At 45.0% G+C, this 20,158-nt stretch overlaps 1 protein-coding gene across 1 annotated transcript in view; it reads left to right on the top strand.

Moving 5' to 3' along the window:
* The window catches only part of LOC310858714 (alpha-1,6-mannosylglycoprotein 6-beta-N-acetylglucosaminyltransferase B-like), a gene marked incomplete at its 5' end in the record, with an annotated part of 152,539 nt that overhangs the window by 76,207 nt on the left and 56,174 nt on the right, over positions 1-20,158 (top strand). Inside the window, 3 exon segments of the mRNA XM_083764959.1 lie at positions 1,990-2,066; positions 2,166-2,345; positions 10,596-10,760. Of these exon segments, the coding sequence (XP_083621085.1) occupies positions 1,990-2,066; positions 2,166-2,345; positions 10,596-10,760 (422 nt within the window).

Consider the following 20,158-nt stretch of genomic DNA (forward strand, 5'->3'; position numbering starts at 1 on the left):
GTGAGCGAACTGCATTTTCTAGTGGCACCCCAGTATGGGTCGCAGAGAGGACCACTGAGCAGAATGATGTTGTGAACAAAGGCAAAGCAGACAGGGATGCTGCATGGGGGAGCAGTGGTGGAACAACTATACTCAAAGCAGACAGGGTGGGATGCTGCATGGGGGAGCAGTGGTGGAACTACTATACTCAAAGCAGACAGGGTGGGATGCTGCATGGGGGAGCAGTGGTGGAACAACTATACTCAAAGCAGACAGGGTGGGATGCTGCATGGGGGAGCAGTGGTGGAACAACTATACTCAAAGCAGACAGGGTGGGATGCTGCATGGGGGAGCAGTGGTGGAACAACTATACTCAAAGCAGACAGGGTGGGATGCTGCATGGGGGAGCAGTGGTGGAACTACTATACTCAAAGCAGACAGGGTGGGATGCTGCATGGGGGAGCAGTGGTGGAACAACTATACTCAAAGCAGACAGGGTGGGATGCTGCATGGGGGAGCAGTGGTGGAACAACTATACTCAAAGCAGACAGGGTGGGATGCTGCATGGGGGAGCAGTGGTGGAACTACTATACTCACATGTTAAAGCAGACAGGGTGGGATGCTGCATGGGGGAGCAGTGGTGGAACTACTATACTCAAAGCAGACAGGGTGGGATGCTGCATGGGGGAGCAGTGGTGGAACTACTATACTCAAAGCAGACAGGGTGGGATGCTGCATGGGGGAGCAGTGGTGGAACTACTATACTCAAAGCAGACAGGGTGGGATGCTGCATGGGGGAGCAGTGGTGGAACTACTATACTCAAAGCAGACAGGGTGGGATGCTGCATGGGGGAGCAGTGGTGGAACTACTATACTCACATGTTAAAGCAGACAGGGTGGGATGCTGCATGGGGGAGCAGTGGTGGAACTACTATACTCAAAGCAGACAGGGTGGGATGCTGCATGGGGGAGCAGTGGTGGAACTACTATACTCACATGTTAAAGCAGACAGGGTGGGATGCTGCATGGGGGAGCAGTGGTGGAACTACTATACTCACATGTTAAAGCAGACAGGGTGGGATGCTGCATGGGGGAGCAGTGGTGGAACTACTATACTCACATGTTTTACTTATAGGTAAAAGCATCAATACTGCAATGCAGTTACAAGAAAATACTACTGTTACAATACAAAATGTTGAGTAAAAGTACCAAAAAGTATTGGCATGGAAATGTACTTAAAATACCAGTTCGAACCCGGGCTCCCCCAGAGTTAGTGTTGAAGTGTCCTTGGAAAGTAGTTTTCAAAAGTCTATAAAAGCTCAAAATAATGCGTCAAGACGCATTGTGAGCTTGTAGATCGGCTATTTTGAAATGGCCAAAATATATAGGGCTGAAGTGGTTAATGTGGAGTAAAATTACAATATTTGGATCCAAGATGTTAGTGGAGTAGTATTTGAAGCATTGGAAATGGGAAACACTCAAGTACAAAAGTACAAATACCTCAAATGTACTTAGTTACTCTTTCCACCACTGAGACATGGCATGCTGTTAAAGATCGGCTTCAACGATACATACGCTGATAATGCTGATGCGGTGAGGTAAAAGACTGGCTTTCTATAAAATATGCAAAGACGTATAAATAAGTACTGTTATATGTGAACGTCAGTTGTACTGTAACCTCACAGAGTAGTTCTGAAGGGCATCTGAAAACCAGCGTTCGGGTGTGAAAACATTGGTCTGGATCAGTCAGGTGGAGAAGATTATTAATAGAAGTGAAAAACCTTACAAGCAGCTTACATTGTGTTCTATTGATATAGGTTAATAATTTATGACTCATCTTTCGGTGGATTCCCTAATCACAGTTTTAGATATGTTATTTTAGAATAAGCGCAGATCCCAAGACAATAGAATAATAATGGAGAACTGTGCTCCTTTGAGTACAGGATGATACAAAATAAATGGTGTAATGTTTCAGTAATGAACGCATAGCTGCACCGTCTGTTTCCCCAGCAGTGAGAGATGGAACGTCGAGTCAATGTGATGTTCCCAGGGATCCTCGCTTCCCAGATTGCCCTGGGAAAGTAGACGTGAGTTTAATCATGCCTTCCCTATCCCACTATGCATGTGAATTACACTCACGATTTAGAAAACTTTGTAACGTTATGCTCTGTGCGTGAACCCCCCAGTGGATGCGCGCACGTTGGACGTCAGACCCCTGTTATGCCTTCTACGGCGTAGACGGCTCTGACTGCTCCTTCCTGGTCTATTTGAGTGAGGTGGAGTGGTTCTGCCCCCCACTGGCCTGGAGGAACCACAGCAGTCCCCCCACCCAGCACACACTGCAGACCCACGTTGCCAAACGACAGGTATGTATGGGGAATACAAACGACAACAGCCGTTCTATATGGCTTGATTTACAGTAGGTCTCGCACACCAAAAATAGCATTATGTACACAAGCTCACAATGTGCGAGATGTGTGCATAGCTAAGTAGGCTATAAATCAGACTCAAGAAAGAGAAGAGAAAGAAGAGTTAAACAGTCAAAACCACAAACACACTGTGTGCGCACCTGCTTTGTGCACACATAATTGTGTAATATAATTGTTCCACTCCCTTGTGCATGAGTTCATGTGTCTCTTCGTTTCTGGCACTATTGAAAGTATGAAACTCTAATGGGCCAAAACATCTGTCAAATAAACCAGACCCTTTAACTGTGTTTAGTGAGAGCGGATCATCTCTTCTCTTACTGAGCTGGTTCCATTGGTTCCAGTTAAAGTATAGCGCTCCCTTGAGCATGGTAATCCAGGCCATTCTTTTCTGCTGTGCATACACTAGCTAGGTCAGCCTTTTACTTACAGTATTTGCGACCATAATGCACTACACTCTATAAATAGAACTAGGACATAATGCACTACACAATACATGCATGTGTTTAGAGCTTCAGTGAACCGTTTAGACTGATGGTTTGTGGAAGAAGAAGATGAAAGCATTCAGGGAGGGAATAGTATTAATTTTCTGCGTGCGTGCGCCTTATACATAATACTGTATACACGCATGCACTGTACTGTATACTGATATACAGTATGGGTGTATACTCTCTCTCTACACATGACTGTCTCTGTATCAAAGAGTCGCACGCACGTGCACACACGCACGCACCTCGAGAGGCATCCTAAACAGATGCTCGAACCTAACCTGGCTCCTTTCCAAGCGAAGAAGCAGCGATTCTACTCAGTCTCTCTCGTGTGACTGAACTTCTCACCCTATCTCTAAGGGAGATGCCAGCCACCGTCTGAGAGAGATATATATATATATATATATATATATATATATACATAACTGCTGGGCCGGTATCGGCGTTAACGTGCTACGTTAACGCGAGACTCTTATCGTGCTATAAAAAATATCGCCGTTAATCTATTCTCAAAATTGGGTCTGGGAGCTGGGTCTGCAGCAGCCTTGTGTGCGTGTGTGTGCGCGCGCACGTGTGTGTGTGACTGTGAGAGAGGAGGTGGAGCAGTGCGACTGCACGGTGTCAGTGCACTCGTCCCTGACTCCCTGTGTAGTCTGTGAGATGGACGGTAAACAGCAACGCCAACAAAAAGTTCTACTTACTAGAAAAGAAAGAGGCAGCGATGGAGCCATAAGTCCATATCCATATCCAGGCAGCAGCCTGCTGCCCTGCTGCATCATGTTAGCTGTTGTGTGCTAAGCTAATAAACCACCATCCATGCATCACAGTAATATTGTGATGATTATGATCACAACATACATGGCTTTGACCAGGGTTACCACATTTCGTGACCGAGAGAGAAACAAGCAACCAGGTCTATGAAAATGTTAACAGGCAGAAAATGAAGTCAGAAAATCCAAAAAAGTCAGAAAATAAGTAAAATAAGCAACTATAGTGCTGACTGTCAAACATCATTGTCCATGTTGTTTTAGAGTAGGCTAGTGGTTCTCAAGCATTTTCATATAAGGATCACCAATATTTTAAAGGTGATATAGACAAGTTTCCAGTGTTTGTACACAGAAGTGAGTGAGTGTTTCCAAACAAATGCATATCTAGCTCCACCCCCCTCCCCCCCTCATTCTATTGGCTGAGCCAGGTCACTTCAGGCTATGGGATTGTTGTTGCTGCTGGGACGGACGCTATGGATATTGCGCTCGTATGGCTAAATATGACATTACAAAATTATGAATTTCTATCGATATCTTAGTTACAACAATGACATTGAGTTGACATGTTTTTTTAAGGGTAACTGTAGCATAATCGCAATATCACACCGAGTCCCGCAAATGAGGAAGTAGGAAGTAGAGGAGACTTACTGGCTCTCAATTCAATTATCTTTTATTTGTAATCGTGCATATAAAACATATAAAACCCTCAAATGCCCCATGCCACTACAGCATCGTTCATTCATGTGAACTACTCTGTCCACGGTTATTCATTGCAATGAAGAAAAATCGCTATGATGATCCGCGACGGCCTGTCACCGTTGGCGAGCACGGGTTGAATGCATGCTTCAAGCCGGCCGGCAGGCAGGCAGTCGCCGCGGCGGTGCAGGGTGAAATACTATTACGCCAGGGCTCCACTGGGCGCGTTGCGTCACGCGTGCGTCACGCGTGCGTCACGCGTGCGTCACGCGTGCGTCACGCGTGCGTCACGCGTGCGTCACGCGTGCGTCACGCGTGCGTGCGTCAAAAAACGAACCGGTTCAATTTTATGGTGACGGAGACGCGACGCAGACGCGCCCAGTGGAGCCCTGGCGTTACTCACTTCCACTTCCACCATTTCAACAAAAGCACATACAACCCACTCCACATGAACGAGAACGATATTGATGTAGGCCTAAACAGGAGATTTTATTGGGGTCTGAGTTGTTCTGTGACTAAGGATCCTGAGTTCTGTGGGGTGCTTATTGTCTCCACCAGGCCGAAGGCATGTGGGGAGAGTATGTTTTGCACTCCGTCCGTCCGTTTGTGTGTCCGTCCGTGTGTCCGTGAACAGCTAATCTCGGCCACCGTTAACCCGGTCGATGCCATATTTTGCACACACACTCCCTGGATGCCAACGATGAACCTCTGCCCCAAACTTTCCAGAACGGCCTGTTATAGCGCCACCAGGAGGCCGCTTTGTGCAAAACAACCCGGTCGATGCCAAATTTTGCACACACACTCCCTGGATGCCAACGATGAACCTCTGCCCCAAACTTTCCAGAACGGCCTGTTATAGCGCCACCAGGAGGCCGCTTTGTGCAAAACAAGTTTTTGCACAGTACACCTACAGATTTTGTCCAAACATCACGCAAATTGGTACACAGTCTCTCTAGAGCCATTCAACGAAACGGGTCTTTCAGATTTATCAGACTCCATCCTGATTGGTTAAGATTGGCTTCCAAAGTTCACAGGAGTGCTCAGTTTCAAACAAAATGCTGCAAATCATGAACACATCGCGTGATTTCCGTGAAATTGTGCACCCACATTCCCACTAGGCCGAGGACGAAATGCCACATGAACAATTTCAACTCAGCCTCAAGGTGGCGCTATAACTGGCCGAAAAGTGTTTTTACCTCTAACTGCACGGATCTGTGGATAACCTGGTGGAGACCTGTGCCCGGAAGGGCACTTTTTCTAGTTGCTGCTGGTGTTGTTTAGTTTCACACCACCCAACCATGCACTATACATAGCGATTCTCATAATTTCAATAGGCTTACATATTAAATCATAAACATACTATTTCACATGAACAATGTTAGTGAAACTAAGATATGGGGATAATATTATACATTTTTGCAATTGAAATCGCATCGCGATCGCGTTTTCATTATAATACTGCAGTGCTGGGTTGAACCATAGAGTTATATATCTATAGAGAAGACACCCGAGTTCTCCTCCCATCCACTTGCATTAAGTTGCTCAAAAGCGCATGAGGCGGATTCACTCCTCCTTCCTGGTAGGAACAGAGTGCATTCTGGGACGGATTGCAATGGTGAGTGGCCCCAAACACATGAACGCGCTGCCGTTGAACGCGCACGAGCGTCGTCCGTCGTGAACGTGTACAATGTTAGTCAACGGACAGCGCGTTCATGTGTTTGGGGCCAGGCTGCAATACCTTCATTCGGCCACTATGTCCATTTCGCCTCAAGATTTCCTCTGGGTGCCTTCTCTATTCATATAATATATGAATAGAGAAGGCACCCAGAGGAAATCTTGAGGCGAAAGAGTATATATTATATACTCTAAGGGTTGAACACACCGTCACAGCCTCACGCTGCAATTGGCTAAAAGTTTAAATCCCCTCCGACGTCCCGAGTAGTAAACTGTAGTGGATATAAACAGCGCATTCAGCCACAGGGGGGGAAAGGGGGAGTGTGCTGTTGCAGGAGAACACCTCAGCATCATAATATAGGGAAAGATACAGGGGGAAAAGGCCAAAAGAATACATTTATATATATTTTAAATTATGGCTGAAAACTTGTCTATATCACCTTTAAAGAAACTTTACAGATAGACAAGTCCAGAGAGAGAGAGAGAGAGAGAGAATTGGTCTCATTTTCATGTTTGTATTCTTCAAAGATGGGAGAGATAACTTGTTAGTTCAGAACTGACTTTCAAAAGAGAAACCATGGAATGGCTGACGTGACAGACTGACAGTAATAGTGTCTGGTATACTGTACTTATTTACTAGTAGCTACTAGCTAATGAGATTCCAAGATCTACCGAGGGTCGCCTGAGACTTTTTCAAAAGTAGACATGTAAAACGTTGCATATTGGGGTTGAATGTTGCATCAGCTGCAGTATACTTGTATACTACTTGCTGGATGACATTTGCTTCATAAAATTGACAGAATCATCACAAATGACAAACACACACGCATGCACTGAAACACGCACCGTCACGCACGCCAGAGGCAAGGTTTTTACTGTACATCTCTGCAGAAACGTTGCAGAGATACGTTGCATTTCGCTTTCATAAAAAAAGGCTGATTTCAAAGATTTGTGAAAAATGTACAAACTCATACCACGGCATGAAGTGGTCTGACGTGGCCTGACATGCTATGAGCTTGCCATTTTTGGATAGCCAACATTCATGCTACTGCACCAATGTGCTAAAATCTAAAATGACTCAAATCTAAAATGACACGGATGCTTTCCCGGATTGAGTGGGTTAACGATACGATACAACTTTATTGTCAGTTTACACTGAAATTTGATTTGCGTCCATGACGTCACCGTTCAAGAAACAGACAAGACATAGACGTTGTGGCAACCCAGGGGAGAATATAGGCAAGATTCACAATAAAATAAGAGGCTCAGAGTCAGATTCAACATGTAACTTAAATGGTCTTTGATTAACTTGTTAGGGAAAGGAGAAAACAGGGCAAAACGTCAACTTAGGGTTCCTCCTGTCAGGGGCTTGGGCTTCTATGCACAGTCCTGTGGGCAGAGCAGAGAGAGAGCTAGTGACTAATGTATCCAGGTGGGGGAGAGTGCTGTATGCTCTCCCTTGTGGAGTTCAGTCGGCCTAGGAGGGAGGGAGAGAGAACGATACCAGGTGAGCCACAATACACGCACAGAACATCCAAGTGGGTCCAAAGGTTTGAGTTAAATCTTGTACTCACTTGTGACATATCCCTCATACCAGCCTCCTCATGAACAGAGTGATTCCTGCTTCCTCACTCCTCCATTAGTCCAAACTGACTCACCAGGCAGCTTGGGCGTCGGCTATTTAAAAGTTTCTGTTGATTGTCTTACTGGCTGTAGGTGCGTCCATGTCGTCCAGGCTCCCATTGGCTACAGCAGGGGTATTCAATTAGATTAGGCCGGGGGCCACAACTGTAGAATTATTGTGTGTGGGGGGCCGCACAGTGTGCGCGCGAAGCGCGGAAATTTGTGGGTTCTCAAAATGCTTTTTGTGCTCAAACACGAAGATTTATGTATATTTCCGCACAGTAATGAGCAGGATAATATGTCTATACAGGTATATGCCACCTTAGAATAGATGTAGGCCTAGACCTATTTGACAGTGCATAAACAGCATTGCTTTGACATTAACGACTGGACGGACACACACACACACACACACACACACACACACACACACACACACACACAAACAGACACACACACACTCACTCTGCTGTGGGCAGTTCAGAAACCCGTCCACGACCACCAGAGACATCATCGTTAGGCAGATTGTTTTTTAAACAAGATTTATTTACGTGAGAATAGTTTATCAGACTATAAAGATCAGATTACATAGAGCAGTGATTCCCAAAGTGGGGTTCGGGGTCCGGGGACCCCCAGGGTCCTGGAGGCAGTTCCAGGGGGTCCCCAGGGAAATGATGGTTTGGAACCAAATGGACCCTTATGGGTCTGTAACTGTGTACAAATGGAACCAAATGGACCCTAACAGGGTTTATTATTGTGAGAATGATGGCTTCCATTTTCGCATTGCAACTTTTCAGGACTAGAAAGCCTGCAGTTTCTATTAGCTTGGATTCTCCATTGATGTCACTGTTGGGTGGGTTTCTGAACTGCCCACAGCCCTCCTATGTGACACAGACCGAGTAGAAAAAAACGTGTCATTTTATCATGATTATTAGTGAGGACCTATTATATGAAGATAGGTTGAAAAGTGGTCCTTTAATGATTACCGTCATTATGGTAATCAAACAATTAATATCGCACACACCATACCTGTAACTTTTATTATCCCTCTTATTATTCTAAAAAAAAAAAAAAAAAAAAAAAGTTTTTTTTTTATTTTATTTTTTTTTTTCAAAATTCTTCCAGGGGCCACAAGGGGGCGCTCCGCGGGCCGCATGTGGCCCGCGGGCCGCCAATTGAATATCCCTGGGCTACAGGGTGATATACTCCCTCTATCACCTCCCCCAGCCTCCTTCTGTGGGGAATTAACCTCACCTCACCAGGCTTTTCACCACCTCGGAGGAAAGCCTGGTCTCTGTTTCAAAAGTCTGTGTGATCCTGTCGGGAGCTCTCGTAGCCTGTAGCTTTTATTGAGAAAAATCGGTTTGAGGGAAAAGGAAGTTGCCGCCTGTTGTTCCTGCCTGTCGACTACAAAACATGACGTAACGATATCATCCGCTCCCGACAGGATCATATACCCTAAATGAAATGGTGCCCAGGCTAGTGGTTTGCCACAACGTACGTTACGTACATTACAAAATGGTAGACATTACAGGACAAAAATCACAGAAACAATCAACGAGAACATATCCACTGGTTTAGCTATTTTGGTTCAGAAGCAAGACAGACTGATGTACAAATGAGTTCTTTAGTCTGTTTTTTCTTAAATGTAGGGACTCTAAACCGCCTCATGGAGGGCAACAGTTGATATTCAGGAATACAGGAGATGCTCTTCGCCAGTCTAAGCATACTCTTGGTCTGGGCTTCACAACCTCAACTGGCCTACCAACAATTTTAGCGCAGATCTTAATTTGGCTGTACAGTTTGTTCTTATATACCATTGATAGGCTGTTAAACCAGGCCGTGCTACTGTACAACATCACAGTTTGAACAACAGACATATAGAAAAGAGACAAGATCTGACTGCTAGCACCAAACGATCTAAGTCGGCGTAGGGAGTACATACGCTGCAAATATAGTCAATATGCGATGACCATGATAAGGTGGCGTCTATCATCACCCCCAGATATTTGTAAGATGGGACTTGTTCAATAGCTGAACCATGGATTGTCACCGGTGGTGTCTTATCACCGGGAGCAGGACAAAATATAATTTCCTCAGTTTTCTTAGTGTTGATGATCAGATTATTTTTGTCACACCATTCTACAAGCCGGTCAACACTACACTGGTACTGTTTCGGGTCATCACTGTCAGTCATCAGAGCTATTAGCGTATAAATCATCTGAATATTTCAGAAGAAACTGATTTGACTCGCAGGTGTTACAGTCTGCCGTGTAAAGAGTGAACAGTACAGGTGAGCTAATGCATCCTTGGGGTGCACCAACTCTGGTCCTGATGGGAGAGGAGAGTGTCTTATTCACCTTTACATACTGGATTCTGTCAGTGAGGAACTTAAGATAAAACTGAATAACAGAAGGATTAATGTGTAACTGAACCATTTTAGTGAGGAGACCACCTCTTTGCACTCCCTCCATCACCTCTCCCCTCCCCCATCACCTCATACTCCTCCATCCTCTCACCCGCTGCCCTGTCCCACCCCCTGGCACTTCTCTCTTCCTACTTACTGCCTGTCTCTCTCTTCCTACTTACTGCCTGTCTCTCTCTTCCTACTTACTGCCAGTCTCTATCTTCCTACTTACTGCCTGTCTCTCTCTTCCTACTTACTGCCAGTCTCTCTCTTCCTACTTACTGCCAGTCTCTCTCTTCCTACTTACTGCCTGTCTCTCTCTTCCTACTTACTGCCAGTCTCTCTCTTCCTACTTACTGCCTGTCTCTCTCTTCCTACTTACTGCCTGTCTCTCTCTCTTCCTACTTACTGCCTGTCTCTCTCTTCCTACTTACTGCCAGTCTCTCTCTTCCTACTTACTGCCTGTCTCTCTCTTCCTACTTACTGCCTGTCTCTCTCTTCCTACTTACTGCCTGTCTCTCTCTTCCCCGTCCAGGCTGCGTTCCGTACAGACCTGTCTGTGCTGCTGGACCAAGTGGGAGCGGGCAAGGAATCCCTCAGCTTCATGAAGCGTCGCATCCGGCGGCTGGCTGGACAGTGGGCCACGGCCGCCAACCGCCTGGACGCCACGCTGCAGCAGAGATGGAGGGACCAGAAGAAGGTGAGAGGAGCAAGGACAGACGGACAGACAGACAGAATGCCCGGGATTCAAACCCGGGTCTCCCGCATGGAAAGCCAACATCTTAACCAATAATCCAAAGGGAAGTCCCTATCATTCAGGGGAGATATTAGACATTTAGGCTATCAGGCTATGGTTGTGAGCCATTCTGCTATACATACATACTGTGCATACATACATACATAATTATGTAACGCCCGGGATTCGAACTCGGGTCTCCCGCGTGAAAGTCCAACATCTTAACCACTAGACCAAAGGGATATCCCCTGGATTGGGGGAGATATTAGACTTTTGAGGCCATCAGGCAGACAGAGGCTCTGAGCCACTGCTACACATACGCACGCACGCACACGCACACACTCACATATACATACACATAGTATATACTGTACAAAAATACAATGCCAACTTATGGCAGCACTGTTGGAAGAAGCGAGGGAACATAGTGGAAGAGAACGGGACCGAGGTGATAACAGGAGGTTGGAAGGGAAGGAGTAATGATGAGACGATGAGTTCCACCAGCGCCAGAAGGAAGAGCGGAAGATGAAAGAAAGACAGGGAGGGCGGATGACAGGAAGCGATTGATGGAAGGTGGCTAAGGGATAATGTAGAGCATCGGAACTACGCGTTGCTTCCTGAATGGTACGGTGAGCTTTCAGTGACAAAACAAATAGGTTTTATTAAGTCTTCTTCACAGCAATATACATTTCTTGACTCTTAAGTTGTGCCCCTAATGCACTAGGGGGTGTTGGTATTTTGTTAACGTCAGAAATGTTGAGTTAAATTGAGTGGGCTCAGTTTCGGCACTCGCTTCATCCTGGTTCCAACACATCTCTCTGTCCTCAAATCTCTCCCTAAAATACACTAACAAGGTTAGAAATAGCCCTCTGTCGCTGCAGTGATTGATGTCGTCTTTCCGTGCAGCGTATTGAGGGGATTTGTTATTCTCTATCGTACGTCCTCAGCTGTTACAGCGGGCCATTACGTTACCAGATGATACCGCTATCTTGCAGGTTCAGGGTTTTTTCCAAGTGTTTGCCAAGGCGTACAAAATCTGACAACTGGTGATGCAAGTAAAACATTAGGGATTCAAGTAAAAGTTAAATTGTGTGTGTGTGTGTGTGTGTGTGTGTGTGTGTGTGTGTGTGTGTGTGTGTGCGTGTGCGTGCGTGCATGTGCAAATAAGCTTGTGTGCGTGACTGCGTGTGTGTGTGTGTGTGTTAGTTTACAGTACGTCTCAGTTATTCAGCTTTACACTGACACAATTTTAACCTTCAGCCACCCTCGTATGGGGCTCAACAGTTTCAACAAACTACGAACCTTCACTGAAGTGGAAAACATGTCCAATTTGAATTGACTGCAGGGCCCTTGGCCTATTGCTATAACCTCGCTCCCCTGCCAAAACCCTCCATTCCACTATACCAACTTGAACATTCTGCTCCAGTTCACTGTCTTTAGAATTCCAATAAGGTAGCTGTGTTGATTCAATTCAGTCTCCCATCTCTGGTTCTCATTTTGATTGGGGGGATTTGGTGTTTACTCAGAAAATGAAATAAATCAAACAAAAACAACCGAGGGGAGGCGGAGCAGAGAGGGAGGTCTGAGTAAACAGAGGAGAGAAAGAATGATGATTTCTTTAAATGCCCGTGGCAGAAACGAGGACAAGGATAGACGAGGTGTATGCATGCGTGCGTGCATGCATACGCGTGCATGCATACGCGTGCGTGCGTACATACGTACGAGTGCGAGAGAGAGAAAGTACAATATGTCCAGGTGAGCCTTGGGATTTGGTGCAAACTGACTCATCTTTAATTTACCACATCAGCACTTTGTGAGCACTAATTTTCGTGCGTGTGTGCGTGCGTGCGTGCGTGCGTGCGCACGTGCGTGAGACAGAAAGTACAGTACGGTATGTCCAGGTGAGCCTTGCATGGGATTTTGTGCAAACTGACTCATCTTTAATTTACCACATCAGCACTAATTTCACAACACAGAGGTCAATTCAAAAATTGTAAATGTTACACAAAATATTCAAGATCCCTAGTGTGCCTTGAAGATTTTACTTGCCCTTTTGTACTGACACCGGCTGGTGTGCAGGCGCAAGCCACGCAATGTGTGCATCGATGCCTGTGAGCATGAGTGTGCAGTCATGTTGGTGTAGTGCATGTGTGTAGTGACTACTAGCAACATTGTCGACTACCTCATTCTCATTTCACTAACGAAAAATCGGGATTCATGGATCGCTGCCCTCCACAATTTCTATTCCAAAATCAGGTTCTTGAGCTCTTCAGTGTTGTCAGCCAAGCTGTCGTGCCGCAGCACGTCTACATAGGTGGTACGCTTCTTTCCCCTCCTGGCTTTGCCCTGGGTTGGCTCCCATAGGGTCAATTTACTTGCCTCAAATTATGGGTGCCTGACGCAGTGCCTATAGCTGCCAGCCTCATCCTTCTCTCTCTGACTTTGTCCGTGACGCGTGGTAGGCCCCCTATAGAGGTCCACATTTCTGATGCGGTCCGTCCATGTGACACCTATTGCCATTCATATAGCATTCTCCTCTTCCTCCTGCAGTTGGAACCTGTTCTTGATTGATTGAAAACTAAATAAAACCTAAATAAAAGCTAAGCTATGACTAAAACTAATACTACAGTAAATGACCCGTATTTATTTAACCGAGTTTATAGCACAGGCAGCTTCTTCACATACTAGAGCATGTCTGAAATAAATGTCAGAGCTGAAATCGACATGTAAATATGAAATAAATGCCCATACATGTAGCTACAGTATATCAGTATTCTGATATTAACCTGCAGGCCGCATTAAGTGAAGGTGGGGGCCACATGTGGCCCCCGGGGCACCAGTTGCCCACGACTGCTTTACAGTAATAGTGTAAACGAGGAACTGCCCTGCCAAAAGAAGCGTGTGGTTGGTAAGAGGTTCTCTTTGATAATGGCACACAGCAGTGGCACGTGGGCAACTTTGATGATGGAGACGAGCTGTGGCGTATGCAGGAATAAATTATTACCGTGGCCTGGGAAAATCTGCTTGGGCACACTGTTTTTTTTAATTAATTAATACTCATGTTTGCCTTCAATTTCCTACAAAAGTATTAAGTCAGGTGTCTTACAGATTGACAGGTGTAATGTCAGGCTGCTACAAGACACTTCATCACATCACATTCCCAAATGTAAACAAAAAATCACACCATCGTCAACAATGTTTGTGTTTACACAAACATTCAAAGCTGGCCATCCATTGTCAATGGCATAAAATGTTTGTGTTAGCACAATGTTTGTGTTTACACAAACCCTCAAAGCTGGACATAGGAGCGCTCCTCAACAACCATAAAACAACAGCATGCACACTCTACCAGACAGCCTACTAGTATTGAAGTATTAGTGTTGAGTATTGAAGACTGCAGAGTGTAACAAAATGGTAAATGGTGCATTTATATAGCGCCTTTATCCAAGGCGCTTTACATAGATTGTGCATTACATTCACCCATTCATACACCGATTGCGGCGGAAGCCATGCAAGGTACCAACCAGCACATCGGGAGCAATTGGGGGTTCAGTGTCTTGCCCAAGGACACTTCGACATGTAGACAGGAGGAGCCGGGATTCGAACCGCCGACCCATGGATCATTGGACGACCTGCTCTACCTCTTGAGCCACAGTCGCCCCGACAACAACAACTAGCTAGCTTCTTTCAACTTACTTCCAAATGACAAATTAGCCAGATAGCACCCCATAGCATAGAAGCAGACAACATGAGTACAATCAATGAAAATGCATTCAGCATAAATTACAATTCAATTCTGACCTTTGATGTCTTCAATCAAACACGTAGTAATCCATAATCAAGGGCGGATGTTGTTGTGGAGTTGCCCAGTAAAGCTGAAGTCCTCAGGATACAACTGTTGTAGGCCTACAGTAGGCTAGCTCCTCTAGGCACTGCTGCATGACTTCCTTTCTTTACAAAAACTTTGCAATAGACGTTTGGCATTGTGAGGCTAACATTTAGATACTCTCAGAGAGGCTTCTCGTTTATATTTAATCATAAACAAAGACACAAGTTTCTGGTGTGAAGAAAAACAAATATGCCACATTCTAGAAACAAGCACATGATGACAATCATGACAGGCCTCAGGCAGGCATGAGCAATCAATCTATGCAGGTACAGATAGACAAACTAGGCAGTGCCAGTGGCTACAGATCCAAATAGGAAAAGATGAATAATAATACTAGCCCACTACCATATTTTGTTTTTGATTTTTGCGCCCTAAACGCACTGGTGTGCTCTCTTGTCGTTAGTTTATTCGTTGTCATTCGAAAATCTAGTGCGCTGCGCACCGGGTGTGTCGAGTGCCTGCACTGAGCGACCCTACCCTGAAGCTGGGGTTGTCCGGTGTCGGTGGTGTGAATGCGTCATAGCTGTGGTCGTTCGTAAATAAGGCACACTGAACGCACTCTGTGACGTCACCGCCCACCACACTCAAACTTTGTTTTGTTCAAGAGTGTACAAATGGAACCATTCCATTTGTACACTCAGAGTTACACACCCGTACATGTAACATGTATAGCTACAGTAGGTGTAATGTTAGAGACCACAGAAGTGAACCTTTCAAGCCTGTTTTCTCAACTCGCTGTTTTCTGCGAGACATTGCTTACTCTATAAGCCATATCTCCAAAACTGGTGAGTCAAACGGAACCACCAACATGTCAATTTAAAGCTATGATTCCCTGCTTTCATATGACATGAATTTTTTTTTTTTTAAATCCAATGGCAGCCCTTCAGTCAAATTTAGTCACAAATGGTCTAGTCCCCGATTATAATACGATCCAGTTTTTTAGGATATTTCCATTGGAAAAAACGTAGTCTTATATGGTATAGGCCTACTGACAATTTTGTCAACAACAAAATGGTGTCGGTCAAAATCTACACTGCAGCGACACAGTGGCGCATGCAGTTCAGTCCTGACCTTTAGCATATCTGACCGTTTTATTCTGACCTTTCAGTATTCCCATAGCTCATACAATCTGAGCGGTTCAATCCAGAACAAATTCAATGTAGGCCTACCATAATATGAGTGCTTCAAGCAGTAAAGCTCTTTGTCACGCAGCCGTGCTCTCGCAAGTGATGCGGTCGTACGATAGAGTATGAATCCTAGCGTAAGCCCACCTTAAATATTAATTTGATCTCACCGCCCTCAGAATTCATTAAGCACGCTGGCAAGCATGTGTGCTGTTTTAAATGCCGCCATCCATGTATAGAGAAACAGCCATCTATGGTTTTCGTTTTGTGTCTGGGTTTTTTCAACCAATTACCAACCCAAACAAAGGACTCGGTTTGAACATTGAGTCGTTACACAGCAACTCGAGGAACATTACATTCTGTGTAAATCAGGTCGCTGCGCTCTTGGAAAAAGACAAAAGACAGCTGGAGGCTTCAAGAACTGAATGAAAAGTCTTATATTTTGACTGGGGGAGGGGGGCGAGTTTTGATCAATAACAGGAAAAATCATCAAGCTCTGCCTTTATTGCTGCTTGTGTGAGTAGTTGTGTATTCTGTGTATACAGTAGCTCACATGCATGAATAATGATGGCTTACATGTTGCTGTGTGTGTGAGTCCATGCAATGTCTCTTGTTCTCTGTGAGAATGTAACTAGCTTTGAGGTACATTTAATCACTTGAGTATTTCCATTTTTTATACCGCAAACTTCCACTCCACTATAGGCAAATCCTGTACTTTAGTTTAATACTAGTTACTGCAACCACTCCTACAACCAGCAATGTCCGTGCCTATCTATGCACCTATGTGGCTACCTATGTGGCCATGAGCACGAGTATAGACCGATTCCGTAGCGGGTCTCATGGTCGCAGCCTATGTATTTCCTGTAGGCGGACTCGACGTAGCTGCGGGGGTAAAACCCTCACCAGGCGCACCTCTTCCACTACAGTGAACGGCAGAGTGACTGATGTTAGTTTGCCTCAAACTTTACTCTTTTACCTGCTTTTTTACTAACACTAACATTACAAAGATGCCCTGAACATCGAGATGAACCTGTGTAGATTATGGCTGCTCCAACAGTAGTGGCAACATAAAAAAAAGAAAATAAACGGAATGTCTAATATCCACCGCGGTGGCGGAGACCAGAGCTATTGAGTAATGGTTGAGACAAAGCAGTGAAAGATACATAACGCAAGTCTTACCCAATACCAAATATTTCTGTTTTATTAACACAAGGCTGCTGTACTTTATACCTCATACTTTAAATGCTTAGTATGAGGTATAAAATACAGCAGCCTTGTGTTCATAAAACAGAAAGATTGGGTATTGGGTAAGACTGAAATTATGTATCTTTCAGGACCCTTCACTGCTTTGTCTCAACCATTACTCAATGGCTCTGGTCTCAGCCACCACGGTGGATATTTTGACATTCCGTTTTTTTATTTTTTATGTTGCCACTACTGTTGGAGCAGCCATAAACTACACAGGTTCATCTCGATGTTCTGGGCATCTTTGTAATGTTAGTGTTAGTAAAAAAGCAGGTAAAGGAGTAAAGTTTGAGGCAAACTAACATCAGTCACTCTGCCGTTCACTGTAGTGGAAGAGGTGCGCCTGGTGAGGATTTTACTCCCGCAGCTATGTCAAGTCCGCCTACAGGAAATACGTAGGCTGCGACCATGAGACCCGCTACGGAATCGGTCTATATGACTATAGGGTACCAGTAGGGGGCGCCAGAAACAGAGAGAGGTATAGTGCTGCAATGTTTCCTGCTAATATGAGAGCGAGCGAGAGAGAGAGAGAGAGAGAGAGAGAGAGAGAGAGAGAGAGAGAGAGAGAGAGAGAGAGAGGGGTGTGGGGGGGGGGGGGGGGCTGCACCACTCAGTTCACACGGGGGTGTGATTTTCTTTAAATAATGTGGCAATGCTACTTTTACTTTAAAGTGAAAAATAAATCTGAGTAACTCTTCCACCGCTGCATATCGTCCCCCCTGGAGACTAGTACAGACTAGACTGACCTCTGAATGATGAAGTAGAGTCAGAGCGCTGCCGAGAGCTAAAAGGTGATGTTGAGACAGCGGTCGAGGTATAGGAGAGATCTACAGAAAGCACAGCAAGGAGAGAGACGTCTGGGAGCAAAAACAGGATCGGGGAGACAAAAGATGCGTGGAGGAGGTAGTCCAGGGGGGGAGAAGAATGGAGGGAGTGAATAGGAAAGGAGAGAGAGCGAATAAGAAGAGCAGGACAGAGACTTTGGGGGAGGTGAGATTACGGATAAAGGTCGAGGTAATGCTGGGCAGTGCCAGCTTGCGGTGCCACCCTTAGCCAGCATCTCAGACAGCTGTGACCTTCAGACCAGCTGGCTGCATGAGCTCTGCGTGTCACGTGCACGCACATATATGCACGAGCGCGCAGTGTGCACACACACCTTTGCAGTCCATTGCTTGCAGAGCTTAAGGTGGATATTAGCATTCTGCTGTCATTAGATGTTAAGTGGAAAGTGCAGGAGAGTAGTGCTACTGTACAGAATCTATTCTAATACTCAACACGCACGCACGCACACACACACACACATGCACGCACACACACATTTTTACATTTTATCCAAAATCATTAAATATTTCCATATTAATCAAATCGTATTTGGGTATGCACATGCACATACTGTACATTATATTTCACAGTTATAAATCATGGATTAAGTACATTAAAGATAGATAGCATTACTTATAGTCTGCACTCTCACTTTCAAGACGGGAACCCGTTTGGGGTAGTTGTTGCTATGTACAGTATATAGCAACATACATACTTTTGTCATTTTTGAATATATTATATTTGAAGTTTTTCAGAAAAATTAGGTCAAGATTTAGAAGGCATTTTAGGCGCAAAGCAAGGCATTGTGAGCTTGTAGATCTGCTATTCACTAGTTTGGGGTCCCTGGGAGACATCACATTTCTCTTTTGGGTCAAAGGCTAAAACCACTGTTTGCGACTGTTATAATCCATCCTACTTTTGTACAGATTGAGAGAGAGGTTTGAAAAGAAATTGTTCTTAGTTCTCAACTTCTCTTGTGTATCTCAGCTTTAATCCCCAGGGGGTGTTAACAGAGAAGACTGTATAGCTTTTGATCCTTCTTGGAATCTCATGGGTCCCTTGGCAACTGGCAAGGGAACGAGGCGACCAGGCTCACAGAATCAGTGAAGCACACTCGCACACTCACATCACGCACATTCTATAGAAGTGCATTGATTTACGTCAGTCTGATGCACATACAGTACAAACAACTGCCCCTGTCCATAAACACACAAACACGCTCGCACACATTCACACGCGCCATCTGGGAGTACCATAATTCCATTGTGTATAGCTACTGCCGTCTGTGTCTGTTCTGACTCCTTAGAGACGCAGCAGGCCATGAGACGGTTTCAGGGTTAGAATTCACTTAATTTATTCAGTATTCCGTATTTGGATCCTGGTCGCTAGCCAGAAACAGCACTAATTATGTGTTTTGCCACCTGTTAATTTTCACCATCACATTGTGTTTGTGATTAAAGGGACATTTCACCACTGGAAGAAACTCCAGTCACTCAATGTGAATAGTATTTGTAGTAGATAACACAATTTGAAATGTGCACTCGATGGCCAGAAATATAATGTAGTCTGTGTGTTTGACTATGGTTTGACTGGATTGCTGGATTCCTACAATGACCATAATGGTGCACTCACCCCACCTTGTGGAGAGGGGGAGGGCTATCTAAAGCCCCAACCACACCAATGGGTACAAAAAAACCACACCAATGCAACTCATTGAGTTGCAAGGAGTTGCATTGGTGTGGTTTACCTTAAAAAAACGTTTTGTCCCGACCCGAACCTTTGGTGTGGTTCGGGCTTTACTGAGACAACATGTAGTCAAGGAAGGAAGTGAGACCAGTTAGTGGAGGAGCATAGGGATATGTTGCGCTAATTTGTCTAAAAGTGCCACATTTTGCACAGATGTAGCCCAGGGCATGCTCGAATGATTTAGCCAGGGCGCCATTGGGACGGCCATAGCTGTCATCACAAGTGTGACGAGGTCAGCACATTTGGGCACATTTGGGCAAGTGGCTATGGCCGAATTTAGCCCAAGGATTATTTTTCGTGCAGAACTAATGCTTGGAATCGATTCAGAATAATAGAAACACCCTAGTTTGACACGTCACATGCTAATTAAAGCATAATGAAATTTGAAAACGTTTGCCTTATATTGATTGTTAATTGTGGCCATATGGCCATAGGGTAAGGGTTAATTTCTTTGATTGTTAACACATTGGCCACTGAATCATTCAGAATAATGTCACTAGAGTGCCACCAGATGAGTGGGTTGGCACTCCTTGGCC

This window comes from Protomyctophum parallelum, assembly GCF_964188405.1.
Source record: "Protomyctophum parallelum genome assembly, chromosome: 5".
NCBI lineage: Eukaryota > Metazoa > Chordata > Actinopteri > Myctophiformes > Myctophidae > Protomyctophum > Protomyctophum parallelum.